The sequence below is a fragment of the Solenopsis invicta genome, chromosome 12 (assembly GCF_016802725.1).
Source record: "Solenopsis invicta isolate M01_SB chromosome 12, UNIL_Sinv_3.0, whole genome shotgun sequence".
Lineage (NCBI taxonomy): Eukaryota > Metazoa > Arthropoda > Insecta > Hymenoptera > Formicidae > Solenopsis > Solenopsis invicta.
This window is the reverse complement of record NC_052675.1, coordinates 12,280,239-12,298,739: the sequence shown is the minus strand read 5'-3', so window position 1 is coordinate 12,298,739 and position 18,501 is coordinate 12,280,239. Positions and strand designations below refer to the sequence as shown.

The window sequence follows — 18,501 nt, the reverse complement described above, 5'->3', positions numbered from 1 at the left end:
GTGAAGTTTTTGTAACGACAGAGAAAATTGTTCCAAGTTCTTAATTATGGGGCAGGATAAATTTTATGTCTGGCTTTCTCAAATTGAGTCCAACATTAATTATGAGATAAGTTGAAATAAACGCTGAACTTGCATTCTACATTAAAGATTTAAGAGTTGGAACAGAGGCAAAAAAATCGATAAAAAGAAGAACTCCCAGATTGCAAAACACGATCGTATCTCAATTATTGTGAGCACGTAGATAACAACTTTAGAGAGCAAATAAAGCAACTGAAAGGCGAACCTTTCTTATTGATTTCCTCTCGATCGAAGTTGACTTACCTTAAGAACTCGCTAAAAGCCTTGCAATACGTCTCGTTCAAATTGGATAAAGAAAATTCATATAGGCAGTTTATTTTAAAAGTACTATATTTATAATCCATCTCGTGTGTATAATCTTAATAGTTATACTGTAGAGAGTTTATATACAAATGTGTACACTCTGTACATTCTGTTCTACACGTTAAACGTTAACACGTGATCTGTACACAAATTCTGGGTACTCGGTTAGGTCTCGACTTGTTCCAAATCTGCATTCGTGAACATAGTTCGATCATAAGTAACTTTCACACTCTCTTGATCGATTTAATTTAATTGACTAATTTAATTAACGATCTGGTCGTGGGTATACAAAAGTCTGCGCACGCATGGTCGTACTTTTTGGTTTGTCTTTGCTATGTGTACATTCTGCGTGAAGACAAAATCAAATGCCAAAATGATACGAAGAGATACGTGAAGATAAAACATGCTCATCGTTGAAGTAGGTATACAAATATTGTCGTAATACTGTTGCTTCGGATATGTACGATTATACATATATACAAGTCACTCATGTTTCCTTGTTATGTAGGATTTGATCTTTCCTTTCCATCTAAAGAGGATTTAGTTTGTTTGGATCAGATTCTGTCGTAATACACACAAGTATTTACAATTATTTCTATACTTTTTCTGAGTTAGTAGTAATAATGTTAGCAATAACAATATTTTCTAAATCAAAAACTACAGAATTTTTATCAAAACAGAAGCATTTTTTTTTAAACTTGACATTAAAAAGTTAGGTGTTCAACAATAGTCTAGAAAAAAATTAAGTTGACAGTACTAAATTGTTTTGGAAAATATATTTTATATAATTAAAAAAATTGAAAATATGAATAATATAATGGGATACTAATTATGTAGATAATAAATCCCATTGTACAAATAATGGAATTGTCCTATAAATAAATATAACAGTAGACATGCCAGAAAAATAAACAATATGAAAAATAGAAAGTAAGGAACGTTAAAATCGATAAAAAGTACAACTTGCTTATTTGAATAAAGTAATAATACAAGTTATGTTTTTGTAATTTAAAAAAAAATTTTATAAAGGAGAGAATCTAAGAAAGTATCAAACGTAAAATTCATTTATTTTATCACGGAAAATGTCATGTCAAAATAAATTAAGCTTTATGCTTCGTAAATAGAAGTAGTAACTTATCATTATTCGTTTATACGGTACACTATTAGCTCAACAGCTAAATTGTAAATTAGTAGACAGAGTAACGCGACACATATAATGTTGCTTTTAACAGTTACAAGGAATTAACCACATACGAGAATTAACTGCAGGCACACAATCCAGCTGGCGAGAACGGTCACTGAGAACGGTCTAATGGTTTCCACATAGAGCTTATAAAGGACACAGCGGAAACTGTACAGTCGTCATATGCATGCTTGTGCTATCACGCTTGGATGGTTATCAGACCGTGTGTGATTTCAGACGTCCCCGGCGGCGTTCGTAAAATAGATGCAAGGCCGTCGATATTCGACTCACGCCCCGAGACGTTAATGAAAATAAGTATCCCATGAGCAGCTGCGCGTGTCAGGGGGATTCAAATTTGACGTGATCGGATGTGCGTGAGTGTGCGCATGTACGTAAATTAGTAAAATATGTCAATAAGTAATGTGTGTGTATGTGTGTGTGTGTGTATTACGAACTATAAATGCATTTCTTGAACTATCTGCTGACCGAGCGCGCGCAGACTCGCGCAACGTTTCCGTAGAAATCACCACATGTAAAAATAGTTCGCCTAATATTATCGCCATGCGCGCATCTAAAACATCATCACGATCCTCACTCGACACCGATCGATGCCAGTCGCATTTTCGCGAGGTATCGTTAAACGATACTGAAAAGAGCAAGACTTGGATTTACATTTCTACCTAGCATCGCATTTCAGTCGGCACATTTAGGATTAAATGCGAGACGTAAACACACAACGCGCCTAAAATTGTTAGAACATCACGTTTCACCGTCCACGTTAATCCTGGTTTGATCCAGCTGCAATGGATTCGCAGGAAGAATTATCGGAAAAGTCCTCCGGCACGCTACACGCAACGTTGCTAAAGAAGAAGTATCGTTTCGCGAAGCATACGGTTAGACTACGTGACGGAAATACATGGATCCCGGGGAAACACGATGTTCTATGAATCCAGTGGCTTTATCAAGCATTCGCTTTGAATTTCTTCCACGAGCTCGCCTACCGATGTCGATAATTCACAGGGCGCGGTACGCCTAGTTGATCGAAATAATTAGTCGTTTCTGACGTACGGGGAAACTTCACGAACCACTATATTCGCTTAAGTCTTTCTTTTCGACTAAGCGGAAAAGAGACCGCAGGCTATCGTGGGAAAGGTTGTTTTTCTCTTCGATTAACGAGTGATTAATAGCCCTTGATTCCCGCCTCTCTGTTCCCAGGCGATGCTACGTGTAAGAACGAATGAAGTTCCGCTTCCGATATGTTACGTTCCATTAAGCCCGCGAGATTTCGCAGAAATCAATAATCAGTATCGATAGAGCGCGTTTTCTTATCGTATATGCTGGTTCCGCTCAATATGTTTGAAAAAATTATTCCAACATTTAAAACGGATTTTACTGCAGCACGTTAAAATTACCCCGGCAAAATTTACCCTGTAAAATAAAGGTAACAGCGGTCCGGAAAATTTAAAGAGACTGCTTTAATAGAGAAATGTCCGAAACGACTCGCTTTGATTCTATATAAATTTTTTCCCCTTGCAAGATTAATTCTACTGTGCAATATAATTCCACGTTGCAATTTTTAAATGTAATATTAAACTAGAGTCGTTATATAGCTAAAAGAGAAATTATGAGAAAATATTAGAACAATTTATTAGTGTAAACATATAAATATAAATACTATTAAATGTACTACGTACTTAAGTGCAAGTTCAAAAGCAAAAGAATCTTTTCGTCTTTTCCCTTTGTGAATCGACGGCGCATTTCTCTTTTTTGCCTTTTTTTCTCTATATACATACCGCGAATGATTCAGACGACTCAATTTAATCACGCTTAAGTACTAGCTCGAAGTTACGATGGGTTCAGATTTTTTTTCTTGTTTCATACTCTGTTTCACGATTCATTTGTCGCATAGGTAACGAAAAGCAGCGGATTCTTTATGAAACAAAATACACAGTTCTCGATTGGTTCTCGAACGGTTCTAATTGCTTCCGTCAGAAATTTATTTGCGTGATATCATCAACACAGACTGTCGCACTTACCTGGTCCGCCCAACTGATGCGACCAATATTTTGTTTTACTTTTATCCCTGCTAGGAAATGCTCCAACCGTAAGTGGTTACAGTTGTCATTGCCCATTTGGATCGCACCAATGGTAATGTATCGCGGATACGGCTATATATATGATTAACATATTATTGTTTTAAACGACGTTACGATTAACATCAAACCCGCGCTTAAGAAAATTTTTTCGTTTTTCTTCAAGAAAAACTAAACATAGCGACTTGCGAAGTCAAAACGTGTGCGTATCGCTATATAGAAAAATACAGAAGCAGCGACGTGAAAATCGGCCGTAGTATAATTCAAACCGTAAAGCAAACACTAGAAAGGTATTGAAGCTCCAATCTCCTGGTCCAATGAGCTCTCTGTCATATCGATCGATCTAACAACGCATCGGAGAACGCCGAGAGATGATCTAGTACCATCAAGACAGCTTTGAGTACCAACCGTTCTTCGCAAAGGTCGACCCAATCTTCTCGTGGCTCGATTAGGCCAGGTGCGATACATGGGATCCAAATTGCATCGTTCGAAGGCACTCCAAGCGATCGCCGATCGCTGCGGTAGATGCGTGTGCGAGAGACACCCGCAGTGCTGCCAGGAGAGAGATGGAGTCCTACACCTGAACATAGGTACTCTGAAGCCCTCCGGTGGTCGTAGAATCGGTAAGTCGTGCAGTTTCGTGACTGCTTTTGCTCGCCACGGTCTCGAAATGGCCGAATCATCCGCCGTCGTCCAACCGGTGCGATTAATCGAGCGAGATGTGGGAATTGAACCGTCGAGTCGAGGCTCCGCGTTGGTGTTGATTGAATTGGAGCCAGACGCGTCGCTGACCGTTGTCGATCCCTCTAGTTTAGTTGATTCACCAGCGAGTGCCTCAACATGTCTCTCTTTAAGTGGATAGATATGAGTCAATATGTCGCCGATATCGGATTGCTGACCGATCCTCGAATGTTCGCGATCACAGAAATCGCTAATTGTAAGCAATTTCTCGCCCGATTTCTTGCGATCGAGCGCGTCGCGACACATGGATCAAGAGGAGGAATTTGCCTCTACGGTGGAGCTTGTCGAGGCGTCATCATCGAGAGAACTCTGTGTGGCGACGGTCACCTTGTTCCCACTGTCGCTGCAAGTTGCCACCGGATAATTTTGACGGGGATGGCGTCTCTTGTAGGGCTCCCAATCCCCAGGACCCCGGCGTCAGTGCGTCGCGATCACATCTGGAGCACTTTTCGTGCTTTCTATGCTGAATGGCCGTCTCTGATCCACTTCGATCACTGCCTCTGCTCGATACCTCGGATCCAGCGTAGGCTGAGGCTGACGTTTAGTAGGCGTATTGCCGGAAGAGTGTTGCGACGTACTGGACGTGTTGTTGCTGGAGCCGTGGCCAGATCCATACATAGAACTACCGTACCTTTCGCCAGAGCCTAGGGTGTCTTGCCGTATAAATTTAGTTTTGTCGATAGACTGTCGATAGGCGCCGATGCTAGGCTCTCTGCTAGGCTTAGGACTGTGGAATTTCTGATAAGACGGATAGTCTAACTGTTCCGGGTACTGGGCAGTTTGCGGCACAGGCACTGGATAATTGGGCTCATGAGAAGACCAGCCTGGCGGCGCCGGTATGGGATTATGCTTCGGACAAATGCCCATACTGCCGTCTCGTCCGCGGGATGCCGGACTACAGCCGGAGCATTGAGAGACGCTATGTTGCTGCGAACTTTGTTGCGACGATTGCGAGCTTGGTTGCGATGATTGAGCACTTTGATGAGACTGTTGCGGACTTTGTTGCAACTGTTGACGATGATGGTAATGATGATGGTGATGATGAAGATTGGTCCCGTTTTGAGAACTAGGAGCGCGCACGCCGAAGGTCGTAAAGCCTAACGGCATTACTGCGTCCGGTATTCGTGGCTCGAAGAGGCTTTCTCGGGTTTGGCAGCAGTTATCGCGCATCTCCGGCTCTTCGCTGGACTCCTGCAAACGTTCTTGAGTGGCGTTGCTCACGTTATTGCTCTGGTGAATATCAGTGATATCGCTTGCGTTATAAGTCATCTCAAGGACAAGTTCCTTGGTGTATTCCTGAGGTATCATGGTAGTGGGCATCAATTCTTTGCTGGGCATGACTTCTAAACTAGGCGACTCGCTGCCATGGTCGTGCAAATCCGTTGTGGAAACTGAAATTGGGCATGGAGTCGACTTTCGACCCAGTTCGTCCAAACGATTCTCTCTGGATTGCCTTATGTGCTCCTACGAGAAATCAAAGAGACAAAATGTATATAGTAATAGGAACGAAAAATTTATGAAGTATCTGTTTAAAGTTTGTTGGCAATTTATTTAAAACATAACGTTATTTTATAATATTAGTACATTTAAGAAAAAGTAATTTGCTAAAATTAGCTTTGCTAAGAAAGTCATATATGCATAACCCAGTTAGAAATATCTAGTTAATACGGCGTTGAATCAACGTCGAAAACCGAATGTCGAAATTCTAGTCGATTCGACGTCGAAAACATGTAAAATATAATATCAATGATTATTCAACTATATTGTTTCTATGTCGATTCAACATCGAAGTAATCCGAGATGAGAACAGGTACGTAGAACCATGTTTTTTTTCACGTGGATCATCCAAGTAGAACTCTGCATGAGCAAAACAATATTTAAAAAATATTTTTCGCAAAAAAATTCCATTCTCAGGAATCTTTTTTTCGAAAATTTCCAAACGGCTACCCATCTAGGTCGTGACCCCGGTGAACGTTGCTTAACCCCTGTAAATGCTGCGAATTGATCCCTTGTGATGATCTGTAAACACTTTGTTCTAATACGTGTATATAACTGATAGATCAGGTCAATATGTTGTCGAAAAGATGAAATATGTATAATTAAAGTATATATTATATAAACATATATAAAATTATGGTTTTTTACTATTTTTACAAATGCAGAATAGCATCTGGAATAACTTTTCTGTTATTTGTTTAAATAAGAATGCAACCTAGAAAATATATGCCAATATAATAAAATAATTACATTAAATATAAAAAACTGTTATTAAAAAAACATTTAAAAAATATTGTCTGCTTATTGGCATATAGATCGAGCTGGTTTCTTCATTCATTGAACTATTTCATCTATCGATAATATTTATGTTTCTCAACAGTACTGCGTTCAAGAAAGAAATCTTGGACTTCAAAATCAAAAGAGTATAAGCATAATTTTCAAATAATCATTTTGATGTTGAATCAACCTTGAATCAACATGCTTTTCTGACAAGGAGCGATCGATATTGTAGGAATGTCGATTTTTTTATCAATTTAATTAGCTATCAACCCTATCGACATCGAATCAACCTTGAATTATGGTTATCGTTCTGACAGAGATCTTTATTTATTGTGTAAATAAAAGTATTTGCGCTGTGAAATTAATAAAAATGTGCAACAATATATTAGAATGTCGTTGATTTTAAATAATTTATTACAATACATCTGTTATTATTTTCGCTTCTTTGTGTAATTTTCCACTAATTACAATTTTTTTACTAAAAAAATTATTTCTATTATGAATAAGCCAAACTTTTTTTGTGAAAATATGTACAATTTTACAAAAATCTATATCTGAAGATTAATGAGTTCACACATTTATTATTGATAATTTATTTAATACAAATTTTAATAATATAAATAACTTTTTTGTTATTTTAGTATGTATATTATAAGTAAACTTTTTCATATCATTTGTTTAAACGAACGAAAGTTTCATAATAACGCTAATAACATTTCATATTATGTATTTCAATTTTACATATTGTAATACGAGTGAAACAAATATATAACAAACGTCATATTAATAAAGAAGAGAATTTTGGATGCTTGTTTTGGCATAATTATTATTCAGAAAATGTAAACGTTACGTGCAAGTGAAATATTATCCCTCTATAATCTAATTAAACAAATATATTAAATAGTATTTAATAACTTGTTATAAAATAAGCGACTTGGTTTTCTCATAAAAACGATTAAAAATGATTATCTGACTTTAAATATTTAAATTTCACAGCTATCATCGTCAAAATCTCTTTGTTTTTCGATTAACGATTACTCTAAAGAGGATCATGGATCGAAACGCCTGCACGTAATTATAAAATATGTAATATGATTATTACAATTGACTACTAAAACTCTTTAAATTATATTTGTTACAATTGACTACTGAAAGTCTCATGAATTCACATTTGCAAATCCTGTTGTTTTCGCACTAATAACCGTGAAGGCTCATATAATTGGTAATAATAATTCAATTTAATTAAATATTTAAGATAAAAAGTCTTCAAAAAACAGTTATAAAAAAAATGACAAAACCGAATTTTCATATTTCTTTCGTGTGGACATGAAGAAAAATGTTAAGATAAGTATGTACTTTTGCTTTTTGAACTCGAATAGTAGAGAAGAATAAGGATGCCACATCTTCGAAACATCGTATCACGTCAAGGATCTATAAATTTTGCGGGCATATGAAAATGTTGCGCGATCATAAAAAGAAATGCTCTCGCCTTGATGTTGTAAAAGAGTAGTATTGTCGATATTTAATAAAACTTGCAACCAAGTTTTGATCGTAACTAAAAATTTTATATAAATAATACAAGATGTATTATTTATATAATATTTATGAAGAGAAACATCCGCGAAACAACTCTTATAAAATGTCTTCTGAAATGTAGGTAACCTTCATATCTTATATATTTCTGTAGGAAAAAATTCTATTTTCCTATCTCTTCGTTTACTTTAACTGAAGGCGCGATAAGAGAAAGAAAACGAGGAAAGAGAGAAGGAAAAAGAGAGAGAGCGCACATTCGCAATTCGCGTTGAGAAAATAAAGTTCACTCACCTGGATAATGCGATGATCGCGGATGAGCTTCTGGACACAGTTGAAGACGAAGGCAAAGCTCATGCCAAACATAATTAGTGAGAAAACGACGAGGATTATGACGATATGGTGTGAATCAAACAACCCTGAGCTCATCGGCTGCAAATAAGGAAATTGAACGTGCTTTTATTATTTCTTTATTACATTAATTTTATATTATAGGTGGAAAATTGGAATCATACAAAGTAAACGTTTTAAAAGGTAAAAAACTTTGAATTACTTTGATTCCAGTTAATAAAATAAATTATATTAAATATATTGCGAATAATGAATTTTCTCTGTGTATTGTATAAAAAATGTTTTAATAAAATATTAATTAGGAAAATATCTAGTAAGCATTAAACTATTACTACCATATTATTATAACAATGTTTAATAAAATTTAATGTTTTAAAATATTAAATAGAAGATGGATCAAAACGGTCATAGCAAGATCTTGCTGAAATAATATTTTATATGTATCAATTCATATCAAACTGCGTGCCATTACTGTCGGTCTCAAACACAACTCTTTAAAATAAAACGTAATTAAATTAAAAATTAATTTAATAATACTGATATCAACTTGCATTTCTAAAATCCCCCACCTCAAAAATAAAAAAAAATGTAAAATTTGTGGCGAACAACATCTCGACTAGAGTTTGAACCTGGATCATCCAGCTATCTGAAAAGAGTGTTTTAGCCAGTTTGATCACCGAGGCACTTGATAATACTATTCACAATAATAAATGATATTTAAAGAACATCTTGTAAGGCCAACGTGTAAAGATATAATATGATATATTAATAGATTCAAGACTTGTATTTTCTGTACGACAAATTAAATAGAAGATAGGTCACAGCAAGATCGTGGTGCTGGAACAATATTTCATAGGTTTCAATTCATATCAATGTATATTGAACTGCGCACCGTTACTTTTGATTTCAAACACAGCTCTTGAAAATAAAACTTAATTAAATTGAAAATTAATTTAATAAAAATATTATTTTAGCACCAAGATTTTGTTAATTATGACCGACTTGGTCCATCTTTTATTTAATTTGATGTATGCAAGTCGCGATCTTGAATTTGCATCATATTATGTTATCAAATTTTGTATTTAAAGTATACAACAATATGATAGTACATAAAACAATATGAACAATTTTTGATCGTGACTTGGAGATAATGTTTCTAAAACATTTCAACAATATTTTGAGAAAAATTTATTATCAAATAATCTTTTTAAAATGTTTATACAATATTATTTTAAAACATTTAGACTCGGTTTTTCATTATCTGGTTAATTTTATCTGATTAGTTTTACTCCCCTCCCCTCCCCCCCAACAGGCTTTATCCATAATGATACCATAGGTAAAACTTAATGGCTAAAACTTTAACTTAGGTTTAATTATACGTTAACTATTATAGATAATAAATTGGGCTTTAAAAGTATACTTTACATTGATATTTTTAAATGCTACTTTAAAGTTTCTTACTTACTGGGTAGCTTTTTCATACTACAACCTCTCTTACACCATTTAATGTATTATTTAACTTAATTTTATTTTTTATATTACATATTTCAATACTATAGATTATTGGAATTCCATTGTGTGTAACAAGTAATGCGTAATATCAAGACAATAAATTTGATATTAAATCGATGCATCAAACAATTTCATAATTCGCAGCGGTATTGCATCACATTAAGGAATTTGAGTCAGATAAAATGTTGGAAGATAAAAGGGTAGTGTTAATTAGCATTTTATTCTAGTTAAAGCTTTTCCGCGTAGACAGTTTACAGACGCAAGTTCCTCTCGACAATAGCATCTCAGGATTCGCGCGGATTCATCGGTGTACCTCGACATCGTAGCACGACGTATATCCACTTATCACCGTCGTTCCTATCTCGTTTTCAACATTTATCGACTACAGGGGTGTCGCGCTAAATGCCTTCGTGAAATTTCAGTAGAGCGTTACACATTACGCAGGAAGGGTTCAAGCGCAAAGGAGAAACTTGCGAAACATCGTGGTGCATAGAATGTACGAAGCAAGTAGGATCGACGCGATCCATCTTCGTCCCTGTCTTTCCTCTCTCCTGTCTCTTGCGTGCCGTCCTTTGTCTCGTAGAATGGCTACGCTGCCGCGGATTTTGCCTGTTTGCTCCTCGTTTACTTAAGTGGTTGCAGCGTGAGAGTAACTCGTTGAAATGCTATTTTATATCACGTTTGTTATAGCTTAAGCACAAAGTGTTTGATACTCAGCGTATTCGCAACGAACGAAGTGATTTTCTTCCTCGATAAGGAAGAAAATAATCGTTTTTCATAATTATTTCAATAGAAACTTTTTCGTAATAACGTAGAGTTCATTTAAAAATATATACTAAATAAGTATACTATGTTAACATAGCCATTGACACATTACATGTTACATTCAAACCGTTTATATCGTTATTTTTATTTATTACATTATTAAAAAATTTTTTATTCATACTGTAACATGTATTTCTACCCTTTTGAACAAAAACACTCGAGGACACGAATGCCAGCGTGGCCGTGCCAGCTTGCTCGCGTAAGTACACGGTGATTAGTAGACTCGTACTGTGGTGAGGGTATTCTATACACAGTAAAAAGTAAAATGTAATTTAAAAATATTTGCATGTCCCAAAAAGTCTACTCTAAATTTTAAGTTAAAATAACTCAAAAGTTAAGTTAAAATGACTAAAATAAGAGTTATTTTAACTTAAAATTCAAAGTAGACTTTCTAGGACATTTTATTTTTTACTGTGTAACTTTGGCATTCCGCTCTTATCACCTCATAGGGTCAAAGTTAAAAAGACTCTACTGAGGTTAGTTTCATAGATATAAGATACCTAGACTGTGCAATCCTTGGGTTTTTGAGGAGTTCAAATGAAGTTTAGGTAGTCAAAGGCACACTCTTTCTGTTAGACGCGCAAACGGGAGAGAAAAAGAGAATTTTCCTTTTTTTTACCTGAGCTTTATCCCCACACCTCAAGAACCCTGGGACTGAACAGTCTAGGTATCTTATGTCTATAGTTGATTGGACAGTAAAGGATACAGTTATCCAATCATAATTCCTGTAGCAGACTGCAGAGGGGTCAAGATCATCAAGGTGGAGGGACGGGGAATATATAAGGCGAAATAGAATAATATTTTTTTTGTCGCTGTGTCATCAGCGGCGACGACTAGGTCGTCTACTGATGACACAACGGACTAAAGCGGCACTTAGTGCATTGGCGACTTGGCGATGAATGCAACTGGCACACAAGCACATTTAATGTGATAGTGAGATTCCTCGGTCACGGGGTAGAAACCCCAAATCCCAAGTTCTGGCAATACTGTTGCAGAATAATTTTTTTGTCGCTACAGCGTCGTCGTCATCGTAATTGTAAAGCCGTTGTCCCATGGCGCGTGACTCGCCTAGACTTGCCTAGGCCGATTTTAAAAAGAGAATTAGGCGAGAATCGCGCAAAGGGGATCCCGCATGTAATAAAAGTGCATGTGAGTGTGCATCCGCAAATGCTGCAGCGGAGCAGCGTCTCGCCATCGTCACAAGACGCGGTTCGCGTTCGGTCATTAGACTGAAAATTGGCATGGTTTAGCGAAGTTCTCAAGGAAGGCAGTGTCCGCAGTAGCAGGAGATGATTCTACCTTTATTTGTCCTCCTTTAGATTATACAAGTTTGTCCAGAACATTTTCTTCAAGCATTTTTTTCAAACATGCATTTGTTTCAAAAAATTTGAAGTGGGCAATTAAAATAAAACACCCTTTATACATATATGACATCATCATCATATGCAGAATATTTACTATTTCAACAAACCTGTATACTTAAATTAAGTATTTGATATTTTTTTGTAAAAAAGGTTAACATTTTCTTAAAATTTGGATCAGAAATCATGAATCATCATGGCTAAAAAGTAAGATATTCATCGCTTGCAAAATGCATGTTTTTGTAAATTAGTGTAATTTATCAAAGAAAGTATTAACTATTTAATAATAAATAACAATAATAAAAGGTAAAAACGTCGAAATCAATTTGGTTTGAATTTATATTTACAATTAATATTTTTATTCCTATTAATTATTAATTCTTTTACTATTATCAATAATATTATTTATTGTCGGAAATTTGTATGTTTGATACATTTTAGAAAACCTGATAAATCATCAATAAAAATACTGACCTATATGTAATCTTTATAATAATTGCAAACATGTATATACATACAATATAAATGTAAAATTTTCTACAATAAATCTTTTTTTATAAAACCATAAAAATTTAGAAACAAAAGTATAAAAATTTAGTGTATTATAAAATTGTAAATAAAAAATAATTATTATTACATAGCTGTATAAATAGATCAAAAATTAATATTAATTGTATCTAATTTTTTAAAGTGCTATTAGCACACACGAAATAAGATTTAATATGTTACATTTTTATCCATATTATTCATTTCTTATTGTTGTTACTATATGATGCTCATAATAAGTGAAAATGTAAAATACTGGTGAAGTATGATTTAGGTACGCATTCAGTATCTCTTTTAATTAGGATCTAGTGTGGAAACCTGATTGATTTATAGAAAATATATCTTTAAATTGTTTAATAGTATGAAAATATCACAGGTGATGTAAACTACCCATCATAACAAGTTTATTAGTTAAGTTTATGCTGACCGGGAAACTTCGCCTGCGGGAAGTCCTGAACGTGTGTGAATGTGCATTACGCGACACAACGCACGCGAGTCACGTTATACATTCAATGCTTACAGTGCTTACACGGTAATAACTAATTTCAACGGGCTAGTCTTGCGCACTACTGGCACAGAGTAACGTTAACGTTTGTCCACATTATTGCTACCCGTGAATTCAGCTTGGAATGTGTCGCGTTAAATTATGGAGCAATTTATATCGATGTCACATGTTGTCCGTGTTCACCCATGTTCATCTACAATATCTACATGCTAGTTCAAAGAGATACTGTCCTTTTTTCTTCCTATCTACGATATTTCTTTGTGTCTCAGTGGTTACGCTATAATTTCTCAGCGTTTATCTTTTGTGCACTATCCTAGTTGGACTAGTTGCTCCGACAGCGAGAACATGTCCACCTAAATCCAAAATGCTTAACGCGACGGAAAATCAGGTTGTACGAGTATAGAATAAGTACGACGTAAAATTGAAATGTATTATATTAGTAAAAGTCATTTTGCATTTGTGTTAAAATTAGTCTTTGTTAAAATTTTTGTAACTTTAATATAACCAATTGTTAATTTAACATAATGTGATTCTGTTATTTAAATATTCAGGGTTAAATTGATGTTCAACATTCTTTAATATTAAAATAATAATTTACAAATAACATAATTGTAAAACTTTAAGATAAATAAATTGTACGTATTAACATATTACGAATGTTAATTTTATAATTAATGAAAAAACGTACTTTGACATTTTTTTCCAAATTTATGTTAAAATAATTTTTCAAATTAGATCAAAGTTATATCTTTGTGTTAATTTCTTACATAATACTTATGTTATTTTCTAATATATTTATCTTGCTTTACAATTAACACAAAAATTTGGATGAAACATGTAAAATATGTTCAATTTAATATAAAATTTTACTGTGTATTTTTGAGATATTTGGTTGCATTAATAATAATATTAATGCAACCAAATAACAAATTAAATAATAATATTTAATTTGTATATCTTAATATCTTTTTGTACATATTATTACGCGCGTAAAATTATTTCTTGAAGTTTATACCTTTCTACATCTCAAATGTACTTGATATGTTAGTAAAGAATGTACATGGAAAGAATGATAAAATGTTTGAACTATCTAAAAATTTAGTCACATAAAAATTTTAAAATAATTTTTCAAATTATAATATTGAAATAATTATGCATGATATATGCATGAAGTATGATTATAATACTGTAAAAAATGTTGACATTCTAGCAACCAACTTGAATGCTCTAATTATGTTGATAGACCAATAAAATCTTTTGTAGATCTGTACTTTGCGAAATTTTTAGATATTTCAGTAAAATCCTTCTCTTCAATGATTATAATTATGTTAAGAAGAAATTTAACAAGCAGAATTTGAATTAAAATAGAACTGTTAAAATAAAAATACATCGATTTATCTTTAAAATAAATATGTAATCCAAAGTATTAACGTCTGTCGTATAATTTGTACAATTTACAATGCATTTTACATGCATCCATTGATCATACTTTTATCAGGGGAAAGAAATTTTTTTTTCCCTTATTGAATGTCACATTGTACAGAAAACACACTGGCAAATTGGCCGACAACAAAGAAAAGCACTTAATGCAACGCTGCCAAAATCGCAATACGTGTCGAATAGATTCTGCTATCGCGCAGCAATTACGAGAATTGCACGAATATTAAGTCCCCTTTGTTTCGTCATGTACATTTGCCGGAATATGCTATTATAGCGGCCATAGAATCAGAATTTTTTGGCGTTATTTCTGAGTCGCTTTCATATTTTTTTTCCTTTACACACACACACACACACATATTCTCTCTCTTTCTCTATTGTTGTCTCTTTTGAAGAAAGAGTTAAGCTGTAAAGCTGTGATGCCGTTCCATATGCGGGCATACGAGTAAGCGGCCGAGGGAAGAACATGGGAAGAGAGATTGCACAAGTGGATGCTTCCTTCTGCTTCCGCGAGTCAGAGTGGTTTATTGTTATGCTCATACGCCTGGAATAATTGTACGTTTTCGTGAATGCGCCGCTCTACACATCTATCTGCATTGGAGCACCCACGGCAGCGCGCAAGTGACACCTTTTGTCGACTTTACTGGCAGGAATCTATACGATAAACGGCGAGAAATTTAGGTGTTGTTTTCGGTTACCATACAATTACGCAAATATTACAAAATAAATTAATCAAGAAATTTAGACTGCTTCTACGAGTTTATGAAGCTTTCTAAGTAACAATAATAATATTAATAGGTCCAGGAAGCGGTTTTATCTTGAAGACACACTAATGACATTCAGAAAGAATTTATTCCTTTTTTTTTCTTTCTAATACAATTAATTAATGTCATTAATGATCAACCAGCATTATACTAAGCGTAATCGACGTGCAGTAAAGAGTTTGCAAGTTCGTTCAGTGGGAGCTCGTCGTGACTTAGCATACCGTGAAATTCTGTTCTCTGAAAACCAACATCGACCCTCAACCTCGAGTGCAGATCTGAAGCGTTCCGACGAAATGCGAGCACGTTCTTTCACCATTTCACGAATACCGCGCCGACGAAATCGAGTGCGTTCCTCCACCGCGTCGCGAACTGTGTACCGAGCACCCTGAGGGCGTTCCGCTCTTACAGGAACTTTCTTCTGAACCTGTTCATCCTTCGTCTTCTTCATCTTCTATGGTTTCTTCAATATCGTCGTAGCTGACGCAACGAATATTTCCCTTCTTCACCTTCTTCTTCCCCCCTCCCGGTTTACTCTACCATGAGATCAGAGCTCTTTCCCCTGCATATTTATTCTCTAGTGTGGTGTTCCTGAAAGAGGTTCACGTTCCTCCATTTTGCCCACGCTACTATTTTAATCCTTCTCATACCTCTATAATTCTTAGTCGTCCAATTTCTTGAAAAATCTTTCCTATTCCTTTTAGCGATTCTGTAATCTATATGTATTCTGTTTAATGATGATGGTCCTAGATCACTATGAGAAATTACTAGTGTTCTTCCCTAACCGCTCTTTCTCTCTTTCTCTCATTTCTGATTCCAATGAATTTTTTCTATATTTTTTCCGCCGCAATCCTGGAGGAATTGGATTAAATAAATCTTCTCCCTCTTTAGATTGTTATGCACATGCGTGCAATTTGTAATGCGGCTCACGATTGTAATTTTTCCTCTTATATACGTTGCTTAATCAACTAAGATTAATTTCGAATATCAATTTTAAAATAAAGCACTTGAGCCGATAAAGCCAACTAAATAGGAATTTTTAAATTTACTATATTTAAAAACGCGTTTTATGCCTAGGATATATACTTAAATGGTGTGTTATAGAAAACAGGAAAAGCTTGGGAATTAAAACTGGCAGCAACATATTTATTTAGTGCAACAAAAACTTCTAATAAAGTGGGCAAATGAGTCGTTTTTATAAAAAATTTGCTGCAAAAATTATTAGGTATATTATTCTTATATTATTTATTACAACATATGATAATATTATTTTCAACTAGAAAACAATAACTTTCTAAATATAGAAAAAAGACAAATAGGTGTATCGACGTTTTGAAATAAGAATACTTTTCTATAAATAATGTAATTATTAAATAAAGTCTATCTATACGTTTATTGTTATGACCAATGTCATTTATTTGTTATGCGTGTAGCTTACGACAGAAGATAACGATTTTCAAAGTTGCTAACTTTTGAGAAGCTAAAATTGCACTCAAATGGTAAACAATTTCCAAAAGTTAAAAAACTAATTAAACGCAAAATTCAAAATAACTGTGATGTTTAATAGTATAGAGTAGACACTAAAGAATTTCGTTTTTGTGATTAATAAGTATTTTAAAAGTAATGTGGAAGATAATGTTTACTTCCTTTGTTGTTATTTTCAATTTATTTTTTATTTAGGAGCTCGTTAAAAGCACGATATTTAATAAGGCCAAATGTCAGAGTTTAAAAAGATTTTTTTGTTTATGTATAAATGTAATGTAAAATTTATATGGAACGTAATTTTATTTTTGTGAGTGAGTGATGTAAACATTTTATTCTCACTTAGTTTATTTTAACACCTGCAAATAGAGTTTGTAAAGAATAAAATAAGTTAGATGGGCCTTATTCAGCTTATGTACATTGTAATAACAAATATCTCTTTAAGATTGTCTTTGACTATTATATTCGATCAATAATAATATGTATTTTTTTTTAATGATTTTTTGAATATTAATTTTAAATCATAGTACATACACAATATATCTTTTCGCTTATTTATTTTGTATTATTCTTATACCATTAGTTTGTGGAAATAAATGATTATGTTGTGAATCATAATAAATACATTTATTTTTAAATTAAATTCTATACGGTCTGTTTTCTCTCCTCGAAAATAAAGACTTGCACGAAAAATCCAGTCTGAAGGTATTGGGATTAAATTACCCTCGATTCGAAATTTTGGACCGACGAGCACACGAATCTGGAAAGGAAGTGATAATGGCCTACATTGATCTGTATTTCCGAGTTACAAAAGAGCATTCGACTCGAAGACGCGCCCTTATAACGTACAAGAATAGTTTGTTACAGCTTTTCTTTACCTTCCTAAATTTTTTGATTCTCATAAAGTAATTTTATTTTTTCTTAAGGCTAAAGACGCAACATTTAGCAAACTAGAAATGTAATTTATTTAGTCAGAATTTTTTTGTACCTCATGAAATAAAGGAAAGTATTCCCAAAAACATGAATGTTTTTTACCAACATTTTGTTCCATTACGTGACCGAATTGGTCATCGTATAAAAGTGCATAAAACGACTGTCCGGATTTATGGTGATTGGTATCGATACAATCCGAATTCGAACGAGGTCGAAATATGTTCCATTTTTATCCTGCGTTTTCCAATCTTGAAAATTCACTACCATGATGTACTATTTTTGCAAATGTCATTATGCTCAATTTTTAAAGAATTCAACGCGATGTACGACACATCGCCACATATTCTATTAGAGTGTCTTGCATATATTCGGTTTGCGAATGTTAATGTAGCGTGACACGGGAGTTTGTGTAAAGAGATATATCAGCTTATAGGCGGATTTTGGCGTGTTTTCACAGGGGAAAATTTGTACTATTTCAGTAATAGAAATTCTTGACCACGTCAGCCACGAATGACGTTGCGCGTAGTACGAGCTGCCGGAGAGACGAAGGTACGAGAGCTATTTTAAATATTCCCACTATTTA

At 34.3% G+C, this 18,501-nt stretch overlaps 1 protein-coding gene across 3 annotated transcripts in view; it reads right to left on the bottom strand.

The window, feature by feature from the left end:
* Window positions 1–390: 390 nt before the first annotated feature.
* LOC105208229 overlaps window positions 391–18,501 on the bottom strand; it is a 173,139-nt gene continuing 155,028 nt past the window's right edge. For 2 of the 3 annotated variants that reach the window (XM_026135335.2, XM_039456063.1), the window contains 2 exons: window positions 8,500–8,637; window positions 391–5,862 (listed from right to left, as the gene is read on the bottom strand). In XM_026135335.2, the coding sequence (XP_025991120.1) occupies window positions 4,816–5,862; window positions 8,500–8,637 (1,185 nt within the window). In that variant the 3' untranslated portion in view covers window positions 391–4,815. The remainder of the gene's footprint in view (window positions 5,863–8,499; window positions 8,638–18,501) is intronic. The other variant, XM_026135334.2, reaches the window with a different exon arrangement.